Below are 23114 nucleotides of genomic sequence, written 5' to 3' on the forward strand. Positions count from 1 at the left end.
CCCCCCGGACTACAGCTTTTCATACTCTATCAGAAAAGGGGAAAAGGGTGGGGGGACAGCCTCTATTATTACTAGTGCTCTCAGCTGTAAGGACATTTCATTTGGCGACTTTGGGTCTTTTGAGCATCATGCTATACTGTTTAAATGTCAGCCACCAGTACCTTGTATAGGCCACCAAAGCACTGCCCTACTTTCTTTACTGATTTCTCTGAACTATTGTCTATTGTCCTTGAGAACTATGATAAAATCATTGTGTTGGGTGATTTTAATATTCATGTTGACAAGGAGACTGACTCCAAGGCCATTGAATTTCTGAATATTTGAGCTCTTTGGACTTTATCCAACATGTTACTGGGCCCACCCATAACCGCGGCCATGCTCTGGACCTGATTATTACCAAAGGGCCTTTCTATTGACATATCCTCTATTGTTCATGTTGCCTTATCTAAACACCACTGTGTATTTTTAATACCTTGTTGCCCATAGCACAGGGTAATACTGAACACATTATTAAGAAATGCTATCTTACCTCTGAAGTTGCTACAGATTTTTGTTGAGTGTATGAACAATACTCCATCACCTATTCTGCCTTCCTTTTGTGATGATTTAGTTGATAACTTTAATAGCAAATTAACTTCTTCGATATAGGTTGCGCTCTTTTAATTTTTGGATGAAAAACATTCCCGTTTTAAACAAGATATTTTGTCACGAAAAGATGCTCGACTGCATATAATTGACAGCTTTGGAAAGAAAACACTCTGACGTTTCCAAAACTGCAAAGATATTGTCTGTGAGTGCCACAGAACTGATGCTACAGGCGAAACCAAGATGAAATTTCAAACAGGAAGTGCCCCAGATTTTGAAGGTGCTGTGTTCCAATGTCTCCTTATATGGCTGTGAATGGAACAGGAATGAGCTTACACTTTCTGTCGTTTCCCCAAGGTGTCTGCAGCATTGTGACATATTTGTAGGCATATCATTGGAAGATTGACCATTTTACACTACATCTACCAGGTGCTCTCTTGGTGTCCTCCGTCGCAATTATTGCGTAATCTCCAGCTGCGTGTATTTTTCCGTTTGCTTCCAAGGAGAAACCCAACTGCCACGAATGATTTTTCATCGAATAGATATGTTTGCCATGTTTCTGTTTCTGGAGTTAATTTGGAAAAAAGTTTGGCGTTGAAATGACTGAATTTTCGGGGTTTTTTCTTAGCCAAAGGTGATGAACAAAACGGAGCGATTTCTCCTACACAAATAATATTTTTGGAAAAAATGAACATTTGCTATCTAACTGAGAGTCTCCTCATTGAAAACATCCGAAGTTCTTCAAAGGTAAATTATTTTATTTGAATGCTTTTCTTGTTTTTGTGAAAATGTTGCCTGCTGAATGCTAGGCTTAATGCTATGCTAGCTATCAATACTCTTACACAAATGCTTGTGTAGCTATGGTTGAAAAGCATATTTTGAAAATCTGAGATGACAGTGTTGTTAACAAAAGGCTAAGCTTGTGAGTGAATATATTTATTTCATTTAATTTGCGATTTTCATGAATAGTTAACGTTGTGTTATGGTAATGAGCTTGAGGCTATGATTACGCTCCCGGATACGGGATTGCTCGATGCAAGAAGTTAAGGACAACCATTGATGCCATAGCTCCAATAAAGATGAAAAAGGCCACATCCAAACGGAGAGCCCATTGGATGAGTGAGGAAACTAATACATTAAAGAGAAACTGCAGAAAGGCAGAGCGGAAGAGGAAAAAGTAAAAGTTGCAGGTCCATTACGATATTCTGAGAGAGCAACTTGGCATATATAACAATGCAATTATAAATGCCAGACGGGCTCATTTTTCTAACTTGATCACTAATAATTAGAATAATTTGAGAGTGCTCTTCTCGACCATTGATAGCCTGATAAATCTTACTCCCGCAAACCTATGTGAACCTTCTTCCCCATCTAAATGTGATGAGTTTGTAGCATATTTCAGAGATGAGATAACAAACATCTGGCTGGGTATCAGTCAAGCAAGACCTGATGAGAAGATTGATGATACGTGCCCTAGCCTACCACGCAAAGGCACTATGGATTCATTTTCCCTGGTTGACACAGACATGCTCAGGAAAGACCAATGGCGCCGAAGAAGAAAGCAGACGTTTTACACGTCCCCAACAGATTGTGTTTTTTTGTTAGTTTATTTGCGTTGATTGTAACTTTTACTCATTTTGTACATAATGTTGCCGATACAGTCTCTTATGACCGAAAATAACTTCTGGACATCAGGACTGCGATTACTCACCATGGACTGGCAGAATCCTTTTTTTCCTTTAACGAGTCTGACAAGCCTGACGCAAACGATATACTGCTTTCTCTGGAACAGGCCCAGATCCCTGTGATTTGCATGAAGAGGAGGCAGAGAAAAAGGGTCCGGAAGGCGGGCTGCCTTCTGAGAATTCGTAGATGATCGAATAAACCCCCACTTCCTTCCATTCTGCAAGCAAACAAGCAATCTTTGGAGAATAAAATTGATGACCTACGGACAAGATTAAACTACCAACGGGACCTTCAAAACTGTAATATCTTATGCTTCATGGAGTTGAGGCTGAACGACGACACTATCAACATACAGCTGGCTGGTTATACGCTGTACCGGCAGGATAGATAGAACAGCATCTTGTAAGACAAGGGGCGGCGGAGTATGCATTTTTGTAAATAACAGCTGGTGCACGATATCTAAGGTACTCTCGAGCTATTGCTCACCTGAGGTAGAGTATCTCATGATAAGCTGTAGACCACACTATCTACCTAGAGAGTTTTCATCTGTATTTTTCGTAGCTGTCTACATACCACCACAGTCAGAGGCTGGCACTAAGACATCATTGAATGAGCTGTATTCCGCCATAAGCAAACAAGAAAACGTTCACCCAGAGGCGGCACTCCTATTAGCCGGGGACTTTCATGCAGGGAAACAAATCCATTTTAGAAAATTTCTATCAGTGTGTTAAATGTGCAACCAGAGGGGAAAAACTCTGGACCACCTTTACTCCACACACAGAGACGCATACAAAGCTCTCCCTTGCCCTCCATTTGGTAAATCTGACCATAAGTCTATCCTCCTGATTCCTGATTACCAGCAAAACATTAAAGCAGGATGCACAAGTGACTCGATCAATAAAAAAGTGGTCAGATGAAGCAGATGCTAAGCTACAGGACTGAAATCCTGCTATGCCCTCCGGACGAACCATCAAACAGGCAAAGCGTCAATACAGCACTAAGATCGAATTGTACTACACCGGCTCTGACGCTCATCGGATGTGGCAGGGCTTGCAAACCATTACAGACTACAAAGGGAAGCACAGCCGAGAGCTGCCCAGTGATACGAGCCTACCAAACGAAGTAAAAGACTTCTATGCTCGCTTCGAGGAAAATAACACTGAAACATGCATGAGAGCACCAGCTGTTCCCGGAAGACTGTGTGATCACGCTTTCCGCAGCCAATGTGATTAAGTCCTTTAAACAGGTCAACATTCACAAGGCAGCAGGGCCATGCGGATTACCAGGACGTGTACTGCGAACATGCGCTGAACAACTGGCAAGTGTCTTCACTGACATTTTCAACCTCTCCCTGTCCGAGTCTGTAAAACCAACATGTTTAAAGCAGACCACCATAGTCTCTGTGCACAAGAACACTAAGGTAACCTGCCTAATTGACTACTGACCCGTAGCACTCACGTCTGTAGTCAAGAAGTGCTTTGAAAGGCTGGTCATGGCTCACATAAACACCATCCCAGAAACCCTAGACCCAATCCAATTTGCATACCGCCCTAACAGATCCTTAGTGATGACTCTAAGGTAACCTGCCTAAATGACTGTGGTAGGCCTGATCACCGACAACGATGAGACAGCCTATGGGGAGCAGGTCAGAGACCTGGCCGTGTGGTGCCAGGACAACAAGACAAAGGAGATGATTGTGGACTACAGGAAAAAGAGGACCGAGCACACACCCATTCTCATCGACAGGGCTGCAGAGTAACAGGTTGAGAGCTTCAAGTTCCTTGGTGTCCACATCACCAACAAACTAACATGGTTCAAGCACACCAAGACAGTCATGAAGAGGGCACGACAAAGCCTATTTCCCCTCAGGAGACTGAAAATATTTGGCGTGGGTCCTCAGATCCTCTAATGGTTCTACAACTGCACCATCGAGTGCAGTGGTTGCATCACTGCCTTGTATGGCAACTGCTCGGCCTCCAACCGCAGGGCACTACAGAGGGTAGTGCGAAAGGCCCAGTACATCGCTGGCGCCAAGCTTCCTGCCATCCAGGACCTCAGGCGGTGTCAGAGGAAAGCCCTAAAAATTGTCAAAGACTCCAGCCACCCTAGCCATCGACGGTTCTCTCTGCTACCGCACGACAAGCGGTACCGGAGCACCAAGTCTAGGTCCAAGAGGCTTCTAAACAGCTTCTACCTCCAAGCCGTAAGACTCCTGAACATCTAATCAAATGGCTACCCAGACAATTTGCATTGCACCCCCCCCCCCTCTTTTACACCACTGCTACTCTCTGTTGTTATCATTTATGCATAGTCACTTTAATAACTCAATCTACATGTACATATTACCTCAACTAACCGGTGCCCCTGCACATTAACTCTGTATCGGTACCCCCGTGTATAGTCTGGCCATTGTTATTTACTGCTGCTCTTTAATTACTTGTTACTTTAATTTCTTATTCTTATTGGTATTTTTTAAAACTGCATTGTTGGTTAGGGGCTTGTAAGTAAGCATTTCACTGTAAGATCTACTACACCTGTTGTATTCGGCGTATGTGATTAACCACATGTGATTTGATTTGAAGTGCTATCACAATTTAAGCCTTCTACCTGCCTTCTCGATCCTATCCCCATCACCTTCATCAAAACTGTTTTTATTTGCATATCAGAAGAAGTGCAAGCTATTGCTAATCATTCCCTGTTCACAGGCACTTTCCCCACTGCACTAAAAACTGTTATGGTGAAACCCATTCTGAAGAAAAGTAATCTAGATTCTTCAGCTCTTAGCAATTTCGGCCAATCTCCATCCTACCATTATTAAGCAAAATTCTGGAGAAATTGGTTTTCAAACAACCAAATCATTTTGTATTTGCATTTTAGAAAAATTCCAATCTGATTTTGGGCCCACCACAGCATAGGCAGCCTTAGTTAAAGTGGTAAATTATCTTAGAGCCAACACAGATGCCAAACAGCTCTATGCATTCGACACTGTTGACCATGATGTCCTTCTGGACATACTGGAGAGGTGGGTTGGTCTCTTCGGTCCAGTTCTTAATTGGTTTAGGACCTATTTAACCGGTCTAAAGTTTTGTCACCATTAGTGAACATAACTCAGAGAAAATACATATCACATGCGGCGTTCCACAAGGTTCAATTTTGGGTCCTGTACTGTTCAGTTTATACTGTATATGTTACCCCTTGGCAGCATTATCAGAAAGCACAGCATTGATTTTCACTGTTACGCAGACGATACACAACTTTACATTTCTGTGTCACCAGAGGATTTTAGCTCCTCTGATAAATTATTAGAATGTATTAATGATTTAATGGCTCCCAACTTCCTCCAGCTAAATCAAGACAATACCGAGGTACTTATTGTTGGAGCCAAAGCACAGAGAGAGAATCTTGCCGCACATTTGAATTCACAGGCAATAAAGTAAAAAGAAAAAACCTAGGTGTTATTTTAGAATCTGAACTTGTTTGCGAATTTCACATTAGGAATGTGACCAAAATAGCTTTTTACCACCTGAGGAACATTGCCAAATGCGGCCGTTTCTCTCTCAGGCTGATACAGAGAGACTCATCCATGTTTTTATTACAAGCAGGCTTGACTACCGTAATGCTCTCCTGTCTGATCTACCCAAGAAAGCCATTGGTCAACTGCAAAATATACAGAATGCTGCTGCACGTGTACTGACCAAGACCAGACGGAGAGCACACTGCCTGTGAGTTTTAGAATTCATTTTAAACTTAAATTGTTTTTTAAATCCATCCACGATTGTGACCCCAATACATGCCAGACATGCTTTTAAATTATGTACCCAGTAGTAGTACCCTCAGGTCCTCCTGCACTGGCCTTTTAACTATCCCAAAGCCTAGGACCAAGAGGCATGGAGAGGTAGCCTTCAGTTACTATGCCCCGAGCCTATGGAATAGCCTGCCAGAGAACCCAAGGGGGCCGAAACTGTGGACATTTTTCAAAGAGATCTCAAAACGCACCTTTTTAGCTTTGCTTTTCCTTAGGGTGCTTTTTAGTCGTTCAGTTTTATTGTTATTCTTTTGTTTTTTATCCTCTTATGTTTGTTGTGTAGTAAATATTTCAGTTTTATTTTATCTGTGAAGCACATTGTGTTTGTGCTGTATAAATAAAGCTTGATTTGACTTGATCGTCTCAAGGCTTAAAAATCCTTCTTTAACCTGTCTCCTCCACTTCATCTATACTGATTAAAGGGGATTGAACAAGTGACATCAATAAGGGATCATAGCTTTCACCTGGAATCCCCTGGTCTGTCTATGTCATGGAAAGAGCAGGTGTTCTAAAAGTTTTTTACACTCAGTGTATACATTGCATGTTTCATTTTTCTGACCTTAACCATCTCTTGGGCGATCTGTCTGGTCTTGTTGACATCCAGGATGACTTTGGCATCCCTCACCACCGAATATAGAGTCCTTCCCTTACACAAGCTGAGAGAGAGATATACATTACACCTTAACAACACATCATACTATACATTAGAATAGAGTAGAGTAGAATAACATATTCATCTTCACAGCAAGAGATGCATTGCTTCATGAAATCATATGCTATGTTTTTTTTGTTTTTTTTACCAGGGGGGGCATTGTTAATGAAATTAAATTAATGAAACATGCACAATGATGATGGTATCACTTCTAGCGTAGGGAAAACCCATCCTGTCATGCCAACCCGTACTGGTGATATATCCTCTAATCATATTACATTACATCGCCAATTGACCACAAACTGAGCATTTGGCTTTGTAGTGGAGGAATAACTGGTGTGACATCTATCCCCAAGGCCCCTTGTTTGGGCTCAGAGGGAAGGCGAAGGATGAGAGCAGAAAACAACTAAAGCCAGGGGCTGCCTGCAATCTTTCTATCCACTACTGGTGAATCATAGAATGGTTCCACGAAAGCAATGTCCTCTGATCATTTTGAGCCGCCGACTACTCAACTGCACAGTATGTCATTATCATTTAATCAAAACAAGCGTAGGCCATATTTTATACCAGACCATTTTGCTGTCATGTTGAAGGCCCTTGTGAAAGTATAGAGCTTCACTGTCATTCAAATGTAGAAGGATTCCTTGATTCTTGTCAAGGTTGGGCATGAGAGGTCAGGGGGGAGGTGGAGAGGGAGGGGAAGAGGAGGTATCAAAGGAAGTTTCATCCCAGAGTGCAGAATTACATCTTCTCGCCCCAATAGCGCCTCTCCCCTCCTAACCCTCACACCCCTCCTCTCACCACAAAGCCTTCCCCCTCACCCTCCTCACCTCATCCTCCCATCCCCCTCACCCCTTCCACTCACCTCCTTACACCCTGCTCTTACCCCCGAGCCTTTCCCCTCACCCCGACTGTGACGGCTTGACGCAGATAGGTGACATCCAGATGACCTGAGGGCCAGCTGATACCAGAGCTTCATGCATATTCATTCATACCAAGTCATAAGGTGACAGGAGCCATTTTTAGCATCTCTCTGGGCCCTCTGTGGTTCCAGATGACGAGGCAGGGGCCTTATGTCGCCTGATGTTGCACCATCACCGTCAACAACTTCAGGTACCATTAAAGATCTTAAAGATCCATGGATGTCATCAATTACTGCCATACCTCCTTGAAGAGTGGGTGTGTCGTACGCACGTCCGGGTGTGCGTGCATGCATGTGCGTGTACTGAAGGTTTTGAAAACAGCCAGGGATGGCACTCTTTTCTTATCAAAAGCAAATAAAGTCACCAAAACAAGCAGAGAGCCTAACTTTGAAAGCTGAGTAATTAATCTGTATGGACAGAAACCTACGGTGACGAGAAATGATTATTCCACTCCTGCAAATCAGTCCACACACAGCCACTCATGAAGAATCAAACACAAACAATCAATATTTATATTTTCCAAATCACTGACGAAACCTGCATCCCCACCTGGTATGAGCCAATTTCTACCTCATTCAGGTTACATTTTTAAAATGTTTTTCCTGATGCTTTCTGGGGTAATGGGCCTGAATAGAATAATTAAGACTCCTGTTCCGCAAGCTATAATAAGAGCAAGCTCGGCTAGCTATGACTAATAAATACAAGTATTCCTCTGACATTGTCATTTACTTTGATTTCATGCACTCGCTCATTTCTAGCACTCAGGACTTCAGAGAACGATAGATCGATCATTTGTATCCACATTTCTAGGCAAGCAGTCAAAACCTTATAAGCCATGTTTGGCCTACACTCGGTCTTATACTTTAGACAACATGACATGGTATCTGTATGATATTGTATTCTAGTTCCCATTATTAGTCATTCAATGTCCTTTTTTATTCATGATGACATGTATTTAAGAAGAACAGAGCACATAAATTAATTATTCAGTTTGCACATGTAAACCACAGCAGAGATAATTAACCTCCATAGCCACATATAATAGGGGTAGTCCATATATATGAGGTGTAATCCCAAACATGTTACTCTCCTGGAATCATTTGCAAATGAACAATTGTGAAGAACATGCTACAATTTCCATTTTGGTGATGGACGTACAGTACAGAGCAACTGTCTAACTCTACATCTGCCGTGGATGACTGTGTTTTTGTACAAAGCAAAGCATACACTTTGACTTTGAGTCCTCTTAACTATTGTTTGCGAGTGTTGGTGGTTTGCTGATGAGTAAACTTCCCTGAAAGCTCCTAGAGATAATGCCTGTATGATTTAGCTAAAGAGCTAATGCGGTTTCAAATCATGCAAATTCAGTGGATCATTGCAGTCAGTAGCGTGCTTGGGGCCAGTGAAAAAAATACAGTAATTATGCTTCACTTTTTTTTATCTAAAAGAAACTGTTCTTTTAGTTATGTTGATTATTTAATCGCGCGCGCTGCACACATATAACCTAAATATAATCTGTTGGGCGGAGAGATCGCGTAGCTCTTAAACAGTTGGTTAATGAATGGAGCAGTTTAAAACCTGTTGGGGCTAGGGGGCAGCATTTTCACTTTTGGATGAAAGGCGTGCCCAGTGTAAACTGCCTCCTACTCTTTCCCAGATGGGAATATATGTATATTATTATTACTGGTGGATAGAAAACACTCTGGAGTTTCTAAAACTGTTTGAATTATGTCTGTGAGTATAACAGAACTCATATGGCAGACAAAAACCTGAGAAGAAATCCAAACAGGAAGTGAGACCTCGATTTTGAAAACAGTGCCATTTGAAGTCCAGCTTAGATATGGATGTGTATGCACTTCCTAGGGCTTCCACAAGATGTCACCGTCTTTAGATTCTGGTTGTATGATTCTAATATAAAGGAGGGGCTCATAATAGCTCTTTGAGTGGGTGGTCTGGCAGAAAGCCTCGGTCTCATTGCGCGTGGTCAATATTAGGCGCCTTATGAATGTACTCCCCAGCGTCGGAGGACCCGGAGGTGGTGGTCTCACTTGATGCGGAAAAAGCGTTTGACCGCGTTGAGTTGGAGTACCTAACAGCTGCCCTTTATAGATTTGGCTTTGGCCAAATTCATTGCGTAGATAAAGATTCTTTATTTTTCCCCCATGGCTTCGGTACGGACTAACAACTTGTCCTCTGACTATTTTCCCTTGCACCGCGGATCCAGACAGGGTTGTCCACTCTCCCCCTTTGGCAATCGAGCCTCTCGCCATTGCACTACGCTCTAATGATGCCATTCAAGAAATAATCAGGACGGGTTTAGAACAGAAAGTCTCGCTATATGCTGACGACCTCCTTTTGTTTATCTCTAACCCTGATACCTCATTGCCACGTGCCTTATCTGTTCTTAAAGAGTTTGGATCAATCTCAGGGTACAAGCTGAATCTAGGCAAGAGTGAGATTTTTCCTGTAAACAAGGCTGCTTTAAAGTGCTCTTTTACAAGTTCTCAGTTTAGGATTGTCCGGGATCAATTCACCTACTTGGGAGTTAAAGTGACAAGGAAATATTCAAATTTGTTTCAGGAAAACTTTGTTGCTCTAGCAGACAGTTTGAAACAATCTTTTACTTTTTGGAATTTGCTACCTCTTTCTCATATCGGAAGGATTAATATCATTAAAATGAGTGTGTTTCCCAAATTTTTATATTTATTTCAATGTTTACCCATTTTTATTCCAAAATCTTTTTTTTATTTCACTGGATCAAACATTCATGCATTTTATTTGGGATGGCAAGGTACCACAGATTGGTAGAAAATATTTACAGAAGCCTAAGTCATTGGGGGGTTTAGCTCTACCAAATTTTCAGACATACTATTGGGCTGCAAATTTCAGAGCTCTTCTGTAATGGCTGCAGACTGATCCTACTGGCCCTAGACCACTCTGGGTCCAGATTGTGTCTGAATCGTGTAAACCTGCACTTTCTTCTGTGTTGTGCTCGTCTCTCCCAGTGTCCCTAGGCAAAATGTGTGTCAACCCAATTGTAAAGCAGTCTCTTAAAATGTGGAATCAGTTCTGTTTAACCTTTAGCCTCCAAGGCTTTTCTCTATCAGGCCCAATCAATCAGAACATTTGATTTCCTCCATCTTTGAATGATGGGGCTTTTGGCATCTGGCACTCACTAGGCCTCTCCTCACTAGCCCAATTATTCTTTGATGATACATTTGCCTCTTTTGCTTAGCTACAGGAAAATTTCAACCTCCCTCAATCCCACTTTTTCCACTATCTCCAGACTAGGAACTTTGTCAGAGCTAACACACCTGCATTTCCCCATAGGCCTGCGAATACAGCTATAGAGAGCATCTTGGAGCTGAACAAGCTTCCTAGGGGCGCAATTTCAGATGTATATGGAATCATTTATGACTTACAGAACCCTTCTTTGGTGCCTTTAAAGACTCAATGGGAAAAGGATTTGGGGGATGAACTTGGGGAAGACACCTGGGAATCTGTGCTGCACAGGGTGCATTCGTCCTCTTTTAGCACTAAACACAGCCTCATTCAATTCAGGGTGGTTCACCGTATCCACTGGTCTGGGGCCAAACTTGGAAGAATATTCCCTGATTTTGATCAGATGTAAAATGGAACCAGCCACACTGTTGCATATGTTTTGGGGCTGTCATAAACTGTCAGGTTTCTGTGAATGAATATTTAAATGTTTCTCTGATATATATGACACTGATATAGATCCGTCTCCCCTTACAGCCCTTTTTGGAGTACTGCCCATAGGTACCCCCCTGTCAAGAATCCAGTCGGACACTGTTGCTTATACAACTCTTTTAGCTAGACGGCAAATACTACAGAACTGGAAGATGGCAGCTCCCCCATCTTATAAATATTGGGGGAGAGATGTGTTGTGCTCTCTGAAACTAGACATTTTTTAATTCAATTCACGTGGGAACCCCAAAATGTTTAATGAGGCTTGGGCTCCATTCCGGTCTTACTTTAAACAGTCCATCTTCTGATGGCATTCTTATTAAAACCAAAATAAGTCTGTATTTGACCCCCTTGTGATTTAAGGGTTGGATGAGCATTTCGTTGTGTTTTTTTCTGGGGGATTAAGGTTGATGTGCTTATTGATTGTGACCTGCGGATGCCTTGTTCATCTTGCCCGGGCAGAGTGTGAGCTTGTTTTTCCCAGTTATTTTTATTTTTTAATTTTGTTCACGCCTACATGAAATGATTATTATTCATTTTTTTATTTTAAAGCATTGTAAACTTTTTCTTTTTGGTCCAGTGGATGGTCGGTCTGTGGCCATGACTGTCTGTGAGTGGTTGCATTTCTCCACCCCTATCCCTTGACCGTTTACAGGAACAATGGTGAGGTGTTTGCTCTGTCCCTGTACTATAGATTGCCCTTTAACCTTTGTAGCCTTCTGCCTACTTGTCTAATGTATGGTATATTTAAAGCTATTTTTTAAATGTATTATTTGTATTTTTTCTAGTTGAGTAAATTATTTATATTGCTTTGTGTTGTCTTGTCTGTGTATGTGTGTGTGTAAAACTTAATAAACAGAGTTAAAATAAATAAATAAGTAATAACTCAATGTTTATATCCCAGGACAAATTAGCTAGCAACAGCAAGCTAGCTAAATAGCTAAAAATAAATAGCTAAAAATTGCCAAACATGTTTAATGCTTTTCGACCTGTCCCCAAATTAATGTCATTGGTTCAGAGTTTGTTTTGATACTTTAACCTGCGTGTCGTGATCGCTTTTGGAGTAGGGGGACAAAATAAATGTATGCACGATAGCGCACGATGGCGCACACGCGCAGCTGGTTTGGGTTCCGTGTAACCAGTACTGCTAGGGTGAGTAAAATGGTCAGAGTGGGGTGTTCTCTCATTATGTGTCTGGAAGTAATGTTAGCTCGGGTGCTTGACTGTAGTTGTGAGGTCAGAGCTTTCGGAACAACCCTACTTATTGGCCAGAGCGTCCAGTGTGCGCTCTGAACGCGAAACCACAGATAGAGCGATAGGGCATGTAATGCTTAGTGAGCTGTTCTCTCTCTCTCTTAGATGTCTGGAAGTAGCTGGCAAGTTAGTACAGAACGGTTGGAAGAGCCCTTAAAGAGATGGGTGGGGCTAAGGCTTAAGAGGGTGTGAACAATGCAGAATGGGTGGAGACAGTGAAGGGCTCTCCAATTGTAGCACCAAAACATGGAAAGACAGTTTTCTCCAAAACTGAGTTTACAAATTGATCAATTTTCAAAGCAGAATTACTTTCCAATTGTTTCCTCAAATGCAGTGTCTGATCTACTAATTTGTAGCTTTGAGTCTCGACTTTTATCCAATGTAAGACACAGAAATTCAAATATTGCTACATAAGCCCGAATCCAGGTGGTGAGTCACAAATAATGAAGAGAAATTATAGATAAAACGTATCGGTGCTCAACGGCCATTGGACATAAACATTACACAACAAGTTGGAAATCGCAAATTCAACAATGAGTGGTTGGAAGGAATCAGTGTCTAACTGCAAGCATTGCAAAGCAATCACTAGCGTGCTATTCAGTGGAGTGGTTGTGTGGTCCCAAGTCAGGGTTTAAGGGTCTCTTTTCCAAGCTTAAAATGATAAACATTCAACATTGGCCAGATACAAGTACCTTCAGTCCAGTAAAATAAAAAAGCGAATTATTTCCATTCATGTTCAGCAGTACCTCACAAGTGCTACACCAACTGATCTATTTTGTTATCAAAGCTTTGAGTTTTGAAATATAATATGGTCTGAGAATAACAATATTGGCAGGCCAGGCATATAGGCAACATGCTGTGATAATGTATTAGGCCTACTGCCCAAACCTCATTCATACAGAACAGTTTTTATTAAGTTAATGTTACATTTTTTAAGTAATGTTTATAAAAAATGTAACCGTTTGCTTTTTGACTGTTAAAGTGATCTTGACTCAGAAAAGATTAGTGACCACTGCTCTAAATACTCCAATTCATGTAATTAAGTTAGAAAATAAATATATATATATATTTATATATATACATTTCTAACAACATTCAAACCAATGAGGGTTCGGAACATTAAAGCCAATTATCCCAGAATCATATTTTTGCAGAAACGTAAAGTCTAAAGGTCCAGATTAATGTATTCTTAATTTCACTCTTGTTTGAGAATAATACCACACCAGGAAGGAATTTTCATAGTAGTGAACACTGTACTACACCACAACAGTGCCATGTCTGGACGAGGGAATGTTTCAGATGTTTCTGCTATGACTTAACTAAACAGTATGATTATCATTTGAACTGCTTCACCTGAAAGTATGCAGTTCTACTTGTGAGGAATTTTGGATTGCCCCTTTACCTTAACATACATTCATTTTCTTAGCCGCAACATTGTCTGTATCTTTTCTTAGACAGCCACAAACATTTCATATTTTATTCATACAAATTCTCTGCCACATACAGTAAACACCCTGAGATGAATCATCAAGTTTTTTGGAGGACCCTGATACATGATAAATGACAAACAATACCATGCTATTAAACCTATAATAAAACCAACATGTCCCTCTAGAAAAGTATTCAGAGGAGTTTGTAGACCATTCAGAAAGGCAACTCTTTGTGTAAGCACAGATCTCTACACAAGATGCGAGGGCCATCGAGAATCACTGCACATCTGAGTGAGGTCAACCCAGTGCACTTCAAATCAACCAGCCAGACAGCACAGCCCGGACACACACAGGGAGGGAGTAGGGAGAGAGTGAGGGATCGAGCAAGGGGTGCGCAAACCACAGCCCTGCAGTGCCTTTTGCTTCATTGACACAGCCATGTCACCCACTTCCCAGTCCAGACACACGCAAGTTCTCCAGAAGAGAATGGAGCCTTGTGTGATGTATAATGGATCCACCAAGACACCCTTGTTGAGAGAGTCTCTGAACACTGCTGGGACCCAGGGTAACAAAGGCTGGGTCACTCAGGGTACATAGAGTGCATTTTGAAATTATTCAGACCCCTTGAATTTTTCAACATTGTTATGTTACAGCCTTATTCTAAAATTGCTGAAATACATTTTTTCCTCATCTTTCTACACATAAAAGCCCATAATAACAAAGCAAAAACAGTTTTTTTGAATTTGTTTTACAAATAAGAAACAGATATACCCTATTTACATACGTATTCAGACCCTTGAGACTCAAAAATGAGCTCATGTGTGTCCTGTTTCCATTGATCATCCTTGAGATGTTTCAACAAGTTGATTGGAGTCCAGTAAATTCAATTGAATGGAGATGATTTGGAAAGGCACACATCTGTCTATATAAGGTCCCACAGTTGGCAGCGCATATCAGAGCAAAAACAAAGCCATTAGGTCAAAGGAATTGTCCGAAGTGCTCAGAGACAGGATTGTGTTGAGGCACAGATCTAGGGATGGGTACCCCAATTTTGCAGAATTGAAAGTCCCCCAAGAACACAGTGGCCTCCATCATTCTTAAATGGAAGAAGTTTGGAACCACCAAGACTCTTCCTAGCTCTGGCCGCCCTGCCAAACTGAACAATCGGGGGAGAACGGCCTTGGTCAGAGAGGTGACGAAGAACCCGATGGTCACTCTGACAGAGCTCCAGAATTCATCTGTGGAGATGGGAGAACCTTCCAGAAGGACAACCATCTCCGCAGCACTCCACCAATCAGGCCTTTATTGTAGAGTGGCCAGACGGAAGCAAGTCCTCAGTAAAAGGCACATGATGGCCCGCTTGGACTTTGCCAAAAGGCACCTAAAGGACTCTCAGACCATGAGAAACAAGATTCTCTGGTCTGATGAAACCAAGATTGAACTCTTTGGCCTGAATGCCAAGCGTCACGTCTGGAGGAAACCGGGCACCACTGGTTAATAACATCCCTACGGTGAAGCATGGTGGTGGCAGCATCATGCTGTGGGGATGTTTTCCAGCGGCAGGGACTGGGAGACTAGTCAGGATCGAAGGAAAGATGACACTGTACAGTAGCTAAATCAATTAGTATGTCACGTCTACTCCCGCTCATCCCCTCCAGCATTTGACGTTGCCGGTTTACTAACCACCAGTTCTGGGAATCATCATTACGCTCACCTGGCTGTCATCATTATGCGCACCTGCGCTTCATCATCAAGCACACCTGGACTCCATTACCTCACTCATTACCTCCCCTTTATCTGACACTCCCTTATGTTCCTTGCCCGGGCAATACGTTGCATCGTACCATGTTAACTGTTATATTCAACTTATCACCTGCTTCTCGACTCCCGGCGTCTACATTACAGAATACAGCCTCACCAAATGGAAGCAGCAGGAAATCAGGACATCTCCCAGACGGTCGATGAACAGGGATACCTACTTTGTAAACACCACGACCAGCTGGCTCAACTGGGGATGGCCATGGAAGAGGTTCTTTGTAGTCTACAACGTCTCGAACATGCCTGAGAGGTGTTGCCTTCCACTAGCGGAGGATACTCTTCCACCAGTCGACCCAGCGAGCCAGCACATCAGTCCATTCAGCAGCCCCCTCAGGTCAGCAATGCCCGTTTGTCCCTCCCGGATAAATATAACTGAACCCTATCTAAATGCCGTCGCTTCCGACTCCAGTGCTCCCTCTATTTTGCTCATCAGATGGGAGCCCCCACCATTGAGAGGTCCAAGGTTGCCACAGAAAATTATCTGCTGACTGGGTGGGTGTTGAAGTGGGCTATGGCCATCTGGGAGAGAGGAGAGGAGGAGCTGGCTTTGTATGAGGGGTTCATGGCTCTGTTCAGAGGTATTTTTGATCTTCCACAGGAGGGCAGAGATGGGGGTGAGCGCCTACTCCAACTACGGCAGGATGACTAGACCCTGCCTCCTCTCTGAACATTCCCTCATACCCGCTCTCCGTTCCCGGTGCAAGCCCTTGGCAATCGGCCACTAGGATCCGGAACCATCACCACACCCTTCAACCTCACCATGGAGTCCAGTCATCAGGAAAACATCCCCTTCTTCATCACTAGTGCACCAGCTCACAAGATCATCCTCAGTCTCCCATGGCTCCAACGCCATAACCCCACCATCTCAAGGTGGGGTCAAGGATGAGGATCACGGACTGGTCACCCGAATGCCAGAGGACCTGTTTTCCCATTCCCTCTCATGTTGTAGCCACTGTGGTCTGGGATGTAAATGTGGACAGTCGGCAGTCTCTGGAGAAGGAACCCGCTCCCACTACCTGTCCTCCTGAGCACATCTACATTCCCACATGGATAAGGGAGTGCCTGTTGATCTGGCACAAATAGCTATCGTTGCTGGAAATCCTGGGATCACCCGTACTATACAATCACTCTCCGAGAAGTATTGATGGCCCACCTTGGAGCAGGATATTACTCGCTACGTCAATTCCTGTTCTGTGTTTGCCCAAACGAAGTCTCCTTGACACGCTTCAACAGGGAAAGTCCATCCCCTTCCCATGCATCGGGATCCCTGGTCTCATCTATCCATTGACTTTGTCACTGATCTCCCCTTCTCTGACAATTTTCTAAATCCTGTCGTTTTATTCCTCTCTCTAGTCTCCCTACTGCTGTCCAGGTCACTGAGGCACTATTCCAGCTGTTTTTTCGGAGAGGATGAACCAGGAGCTGGGGAGTTTCCTGAGGAGTTACTGCCAGAACCGGCAGGGAAAGTGGGCCCAATTACTTCCATGGGCGGAGTATGCCCAGAATTTGTTACGTCACTCCTCCACCGGGCTGACACCCTTCCAGAGCGTTCTGGGTTTTCAGCCAGCTCTGGCTCCATGGACCCTGGGCCAGACCGACACTCCTGCGGTTGATGAGGGATTCAGGCGCACAGAAGAAGTGTTGTGCGAGGCTCACGTGAGACTCCAGCGCACCGTTCACCATCATAAGGAGCAGGCAGACCGCCACCGCAGTGAGACTCCAGTGTTCCATCCTGGGGATCGCGGCTGGCTCTCTACCAGGAACCTCCCACTCCGGTTGCCCTGCAAGAAGCTGAGCCTGCGGTTTGTGGGGCCGCTCAAGGTTCACCGTAGAGTCAACGAGGTGACGTATAGGTTACAGCTTCCCAGTGACTACCATATCTCACCTTCTTTTCATGTCTCCCTTCTAAGGCGGGTGGTTTCTGGTCCCCTGGCTGATGCTGTCCCACACCACACCCACCCTGGAATGTCGAGGGTGCTCCTGCCTGGGCCGTCAGATCCCTACTGGACTCCCAAGGTTTTGGGGGTCGGCTTCAATACCTGGTAGACTGGGAGGGGTACGGCCCAGAGAAGCAGTGTTGGGTTTCGGTGGAGGACATTCTGGATCCCAACATCATTCATGATTTCCGTCTTTGCCGCCTGGACCAGCCCACTCCACGTCCTCAGGGCTGTCCCTTTGGCCACCGTCATCTTGTGGCCTCATGTGGTGGTGGTGGTGGGGGTAGACTGTCAAGTCCTCCCCTCCGGTGTTCAACGTTGCAGGTTTACTAACCACCGGTCCTGGGAATGATGGCTTTCATCATTACGCGCACCTGCGCTTCATCATCAAGCACACCTGGACTCCATAACCTCCACTTTATCTGACACTCCCTTATGTTCCTTCCCCAGGCAGTCAGATTTCTGTTTGTTCTTGTCTAGACACTACTCCTATGTTGTATCATTCCATGTTATGTATCATTCCAACTCTTATATTAAACTTACCACTTGCTTCTCGACTCCCAGCATCTACGTTACATAGTAAGTGTATGTAATTGTCTTTTTTCTACAGAGCTAAACTATTTTACAATAGCTTTGCAGGGATTTTGATATTGCGATTAGTATTCCACCTCACAACTCTATGAGATGAACACAAGGGGATCAGGGGCAGGATAGGTGAATTTAAGGAGGGGGTTATGTTGACGGGAAAAGGGTTGGGCTCCTTTCCTATACTGCAAGAACAGCTGCTGGTAATAAACACAAAATATGTGAATTATTGTATTGCCACTAAGCTAAGCTGTCAAGTATATTTATTACAGGGTTGTCTGATCCAATGCCTCTCCTGTACTTGAAGAGCACACGTAACAACATGCTTGCTGATTAAGTCTTCAGTTGGCTGTATTCCATGTTGGAACAGAGCTCAGGAATTACAAACATCATCACTCACCTGGTGATGATGGCCAGGTGTGGAGGGCTCATGCAGGCGCCCATGAAGAGGACCACATTCTCGTGCCGAGTGTTTCGGTAGGCCATCACCTCCCTCTTGAAGGCCTTGAGCTGGTCCTCATTGTCACGCTCGATGTCGATGAGGCGGATGGCCACCTCGCCATGCCAGCGCCCGTGGAAAACTTGGCCGAAGCGACCTGAAGAGGGCAGAAGGTACTGTAACTTAGAGGTTAGAGAGGTGTGGTGGTTGATTTCTTTACTATCAAATGAGGAGAGACAAACTTATCACACAAGTCAGAGTTATACGTAAACTAAATCTTTAATAGTAAGAGCTTTGTAATAGCAATGGCTTGTCGACAAATCAGTGTCTCTGATTCGTTGAAAAGCGGCGAGACAAAAGTACAAAGGTCTTTTAAAGCCAAGATCCACCCCCTAATCGACATAACAAACCACAGATGTTTTGAACGGGTCACAAGGTGAGACTTTAAATGAGAAAGGAGTATCCCATAGCCAGATAGCATTCGCTATAAATTATCATTCAGTTTGGTCCCTAAAATGAGGTTCCAATCTCATTCCTGGTACTTCATAGCAAAAAAACACAAACTCATCCAATGGCATAAATCAATTGTCAACTCCAGATACTCCCATCTCAAGTAAAAAACCCTTCTTGACCCCACTCCTGGACAAGCTCACTGAGGGGAGTGAGCCTCTAGGTCATACACTCACCTAGGATAAGTGCAACACCAGAGATGACATACAATGGTTCCAGACACTACCACACACATCCCCCAATGCTAAGGGAGGGAGTGACTGGCGCACAGACATTGTGGAGACAAGTAATTGGTTCCCCATTAATCACGCCATCCCTTCACATGGTTTAAGAATAGGTAGACTCATTCACATATGAAGACAATGTTCCCTCCTGTCCTCTTCCCTTTCTGATATTATGCATAGCACCAGGGACATGTGAAAGACAAGCCTGACCTCTCCCCTCTTTGTGCCCCAAGTGACTGAGCACCAGCTGAGGGAAGAAGTGCAACTGCCAACACCAGAGTGCGAAGGGATACAGTCAAATAACAAGTATATTACATAAGCATATTATGCAGATAAGACATCTTTATTATTTATGTTACACAACTAATTCTGATTCTTCTGCCACAGAGGTTTCAAGTCTGACACTAAAAAGTGGGGTCTGAATTGGTGACTGGAGGGCTACCGTTTTCAGGGGGGTGGATCAATTGGGTGGACCAATTTCCACTGTAAGAGTTGGACTAATACAATTTTATTGTATGGTATTGCATGGCATTGTATCATATTGACATTATTTAAATTCATGTAAAACAAGTTGAATGCAAAATCCCTTTCATATGAACCATTCATCATTCCAGGCAGTACTATAGCTACAATGTCAATTGTACCTCTTCCCTGTTAATTGGTTCTGTATCCTGATAAGCTTGCTCGTTGAGCGGCTGTTTGAACACAGGTGTGGTCCCTCTGACCTAATTATTAAAGGAACTGCTTTTAACAGCAGGTGTGTCATTGTTTGAGAGATTCTTGTGTGTGTAAGGTGAGCCACAGTTTTAGCCATCAGTTACTTGTTTACTTGTTTTATCCTGCCGTTTTACAATTAATTAAGCATTTTGGCACATTTTACTTCTGTCTGTTTTTAATGCCTTTTAAGTGTTAGAGCATAGGCCAGCGCTCTCACAGTATTGTATTAATAATAATAATACAATACATTCTATAGCCCTTTTCATAGAATCGCTAAGCACTTCAAGAACAAAAAAGATGCAAGCAATATATCATGACAAGTCAACCAATAGAGGCCAAGTCTTTGAAAGCTGCATCCTCCGAAGATGGAAAGGGTCAGTTCCTGGCTTGAGCGGAGAGAGCTGGTCAGATGATGGTGATGGAGTCTGCTGATCTTGTCAGAGGCTGATTATTTAAGTCTGTCTATTACCTTTCCCGATGAGCTCCCCTATCTCTAGCTGTTCGAAGGGGATGTCCCACTCTTGGAGAAAGATGGAGGTCTGGCTGGCTTTACGGGGGAAGTTACGGGCTGACAGCAGAGACAGGTTCATCTCCTCAAACTCATCCTCCGAGTACTCCGCCTCATCGTTGCCCTCCTCATTCTGCTCAGGAGAGGAAGAGTGAAACTAATTTCCATCCAGGTCAACAATAAGTGTTTTATAATAATTATTGAATGTGTCCTCTATCCTCTGGCCTCTACTGTATAATAAAATAAAATCCAATTAAATTGAAACAGTGAAAATGGACAGCCTTGTTGTGGGGTTGCAGAGGATTACCATCAGGAGCGTCAGCATGCCAAACTATAACAGACATGACAAAGGCTACACAGATCTTATTCAGAAAGAAATCATACAATGCCAATAGATGGGGGACTCACGTCTGATGTCGGTTCAACTTCAATCTGTAGTAAAGGGTTTAAAGGGTTCACCTCGATTCTGAAAACAAGAGCACGGCATGCAGACGGGAATTATGAGCACTTTACATCCCACACGTTAGCATTATACATATGCGCTGAACCGTGTTGAATCATGCATCATTGATTAAACACCATACACTTAGTGAGCCATCCTTTTTGTCCATTTAGCTGCATTTAACCTTTCCTAACCTCTCTGTATCATCATTACAGATTCACACACAGTATCTGTGTGAGGAGAGACACTGATTGGCAGCTCAGTGTCGTGACGATATGTGTATGAAATTATATGTGGTCCCTGTGGCGCGTGGGGCCCCTGGTAGGGCCTCTGTCTCCTAATGAGAGGATCCAGCCGGGGCCAGAGAGAGGCCCTCATTAAACCAGGGAAGAGGCCATTAAGGCAGGGGAATCAGCCAGCTGCCACTGGGTGCTGGCTAGGCGAGGGAGCGCGTGGAGCTGCACACAGAGAAGACGGGCTTTAATTAAATCATGAGAATGTGTGTTTCATAACCAAGATAATGTATTCACATTTGTCAGAAGGCGGAGAAGGAGAGGGGAACGACAGAGAGGGAGAGAGCAGTGGGGGTGAAAGAGAGAGAGAGAGAGTGTGAGCCCGAGTGAGAGATAGGGAGGAAAAAGAGCAATAGCGAGAGAGACAGAGCGACTGTTGCTGGCGCCACCTTAAACTAATTTCCCCTGTCATATTGACACTGAGACAACACCTGTGTCAGTCACTTAGAAGGTATCAAACACAAGTCATTCAAACAGCCACCTATTTCTATTAGCTTAAAAACCACCAGCAATTGACTATAAAAATTGTCTATGAAAGCTAGAGTTACTGAACGCTACCTTTTAGTTTTGTGATTGATTGAGATTATAATGTAATTAGCTTGAAGACTGCAAAGACGTCAATTGAGGAGGGGGATGAGTTATCCATGGGAGCGATACTAAAAAGGAATGACCATTTCAATAAGCATAAAAAAGCATAAAAATTGTCTATGAAAGCTAGGTTTAGGTTTAGTTGAACATCTTGGTACATATGCAGTTACTGAAAGCTAAAGTTACTGAGTGCTACCTTGGGTTTAGTTTTGTGATTATTTGAGATTATAATCTAATTAGCTGAGTAGTCCAAAGACATCTCCATCAGTCCTTGTCTCCTCCGTCTGCTTGTTTTCCGCAGCCGTGGTTTTCAAAAAACCAAGCGGAATCCAGTTGGCATCGTAACTGTAGCGTGAAGTGAAGGCCATGCTAACATTAGCCCCAGAGTGTGTGTCTAGCCCTTCATCTCTCATTGAAATTGTCACCAAAACATCTTTGCTCAAATGATTCAAAGTCGCTATCCTCTTTAACCAATGAAGGGACAGAGATAGGCAGACAAGATGTGATATGAGGGTTATCTGAAACAGTCTGTTTTTTTGCCCACACGGACATTACTCTGTGACCGCATCGCTTGACAACATTTCTCAGCACATCATTAAAAAATAACAGTTAGATTATTTTCTGACCTACTTCACTGGTGAATGGATCCGGAGGAAGAATCAGAGGTATGTGTCAACAGTTTAACTCCAAAATGGCACTGGAAAACAAGACTGACGTTTTACGTATTCCTAACCAATTGTGTTTGCGTTGTTTGTAACTTGTTTTTTTTACTTATTTTGTACATAATGTTACTGCTACCATCTCTTATGACCGAAAATAACTTCTGGGCTGCGATTACTCACCACGGACTGGCAGAATCCTTTTTTCCTTTAACGAGCCCGACATGAATGATATATACTGCTTTAAAATCGATGACCTAAGCGGAAGATAAACTACCAACGGGACATTCAAAACTGTAATATCTTATGCTTCACGGAGTCATGGCTGAACGATGACATTATCAACATACA

General features: G+C 43.3%; 1 protein-coding gene across 1 annotated transcript in view; it reads right to left on the reverse strand.

Annotated features, from left to right (window-relative positions):
- LOC139412100 (kinase suppressor of Ras 2-like) overlaps positions 1 to 23114 on the reverse strand; it is a 151665-nt gene that overhangs the window by 13187 nt on the left and 115364 nt on the right. Inside the window, 4 exon segments of the mRNA XM_071158894.1 lie at positions 6636 to 6732; positions 18784 to 18979; positions 20743 to 20914; positions 21190 to 21240. Of these exon segments, the coding sequence (XP_071014995.1) occupies positions 6636 to 6732; positions 18784 to 18979; positions 20743 to 20914; positions 21190 to 21240 (516 nt within the window).

This window comes from Oncorhynchus clarkii, chromosome 6 (assembly GCF_045791955.1).
Source record: "Oncorhynchus clarkii lewisi isolate Uvic-CL-2024 chromosome 6, UVic_Ocla_1.0, whole genome shotgun sequence".
Classification (NCBI taxonomy): Eukaryota; Metazoa; Chordata; class Actinopteri; order Salmoniformes; family Salmonidae; genus Oncorhynchus; species Oncorhynchus clarkii.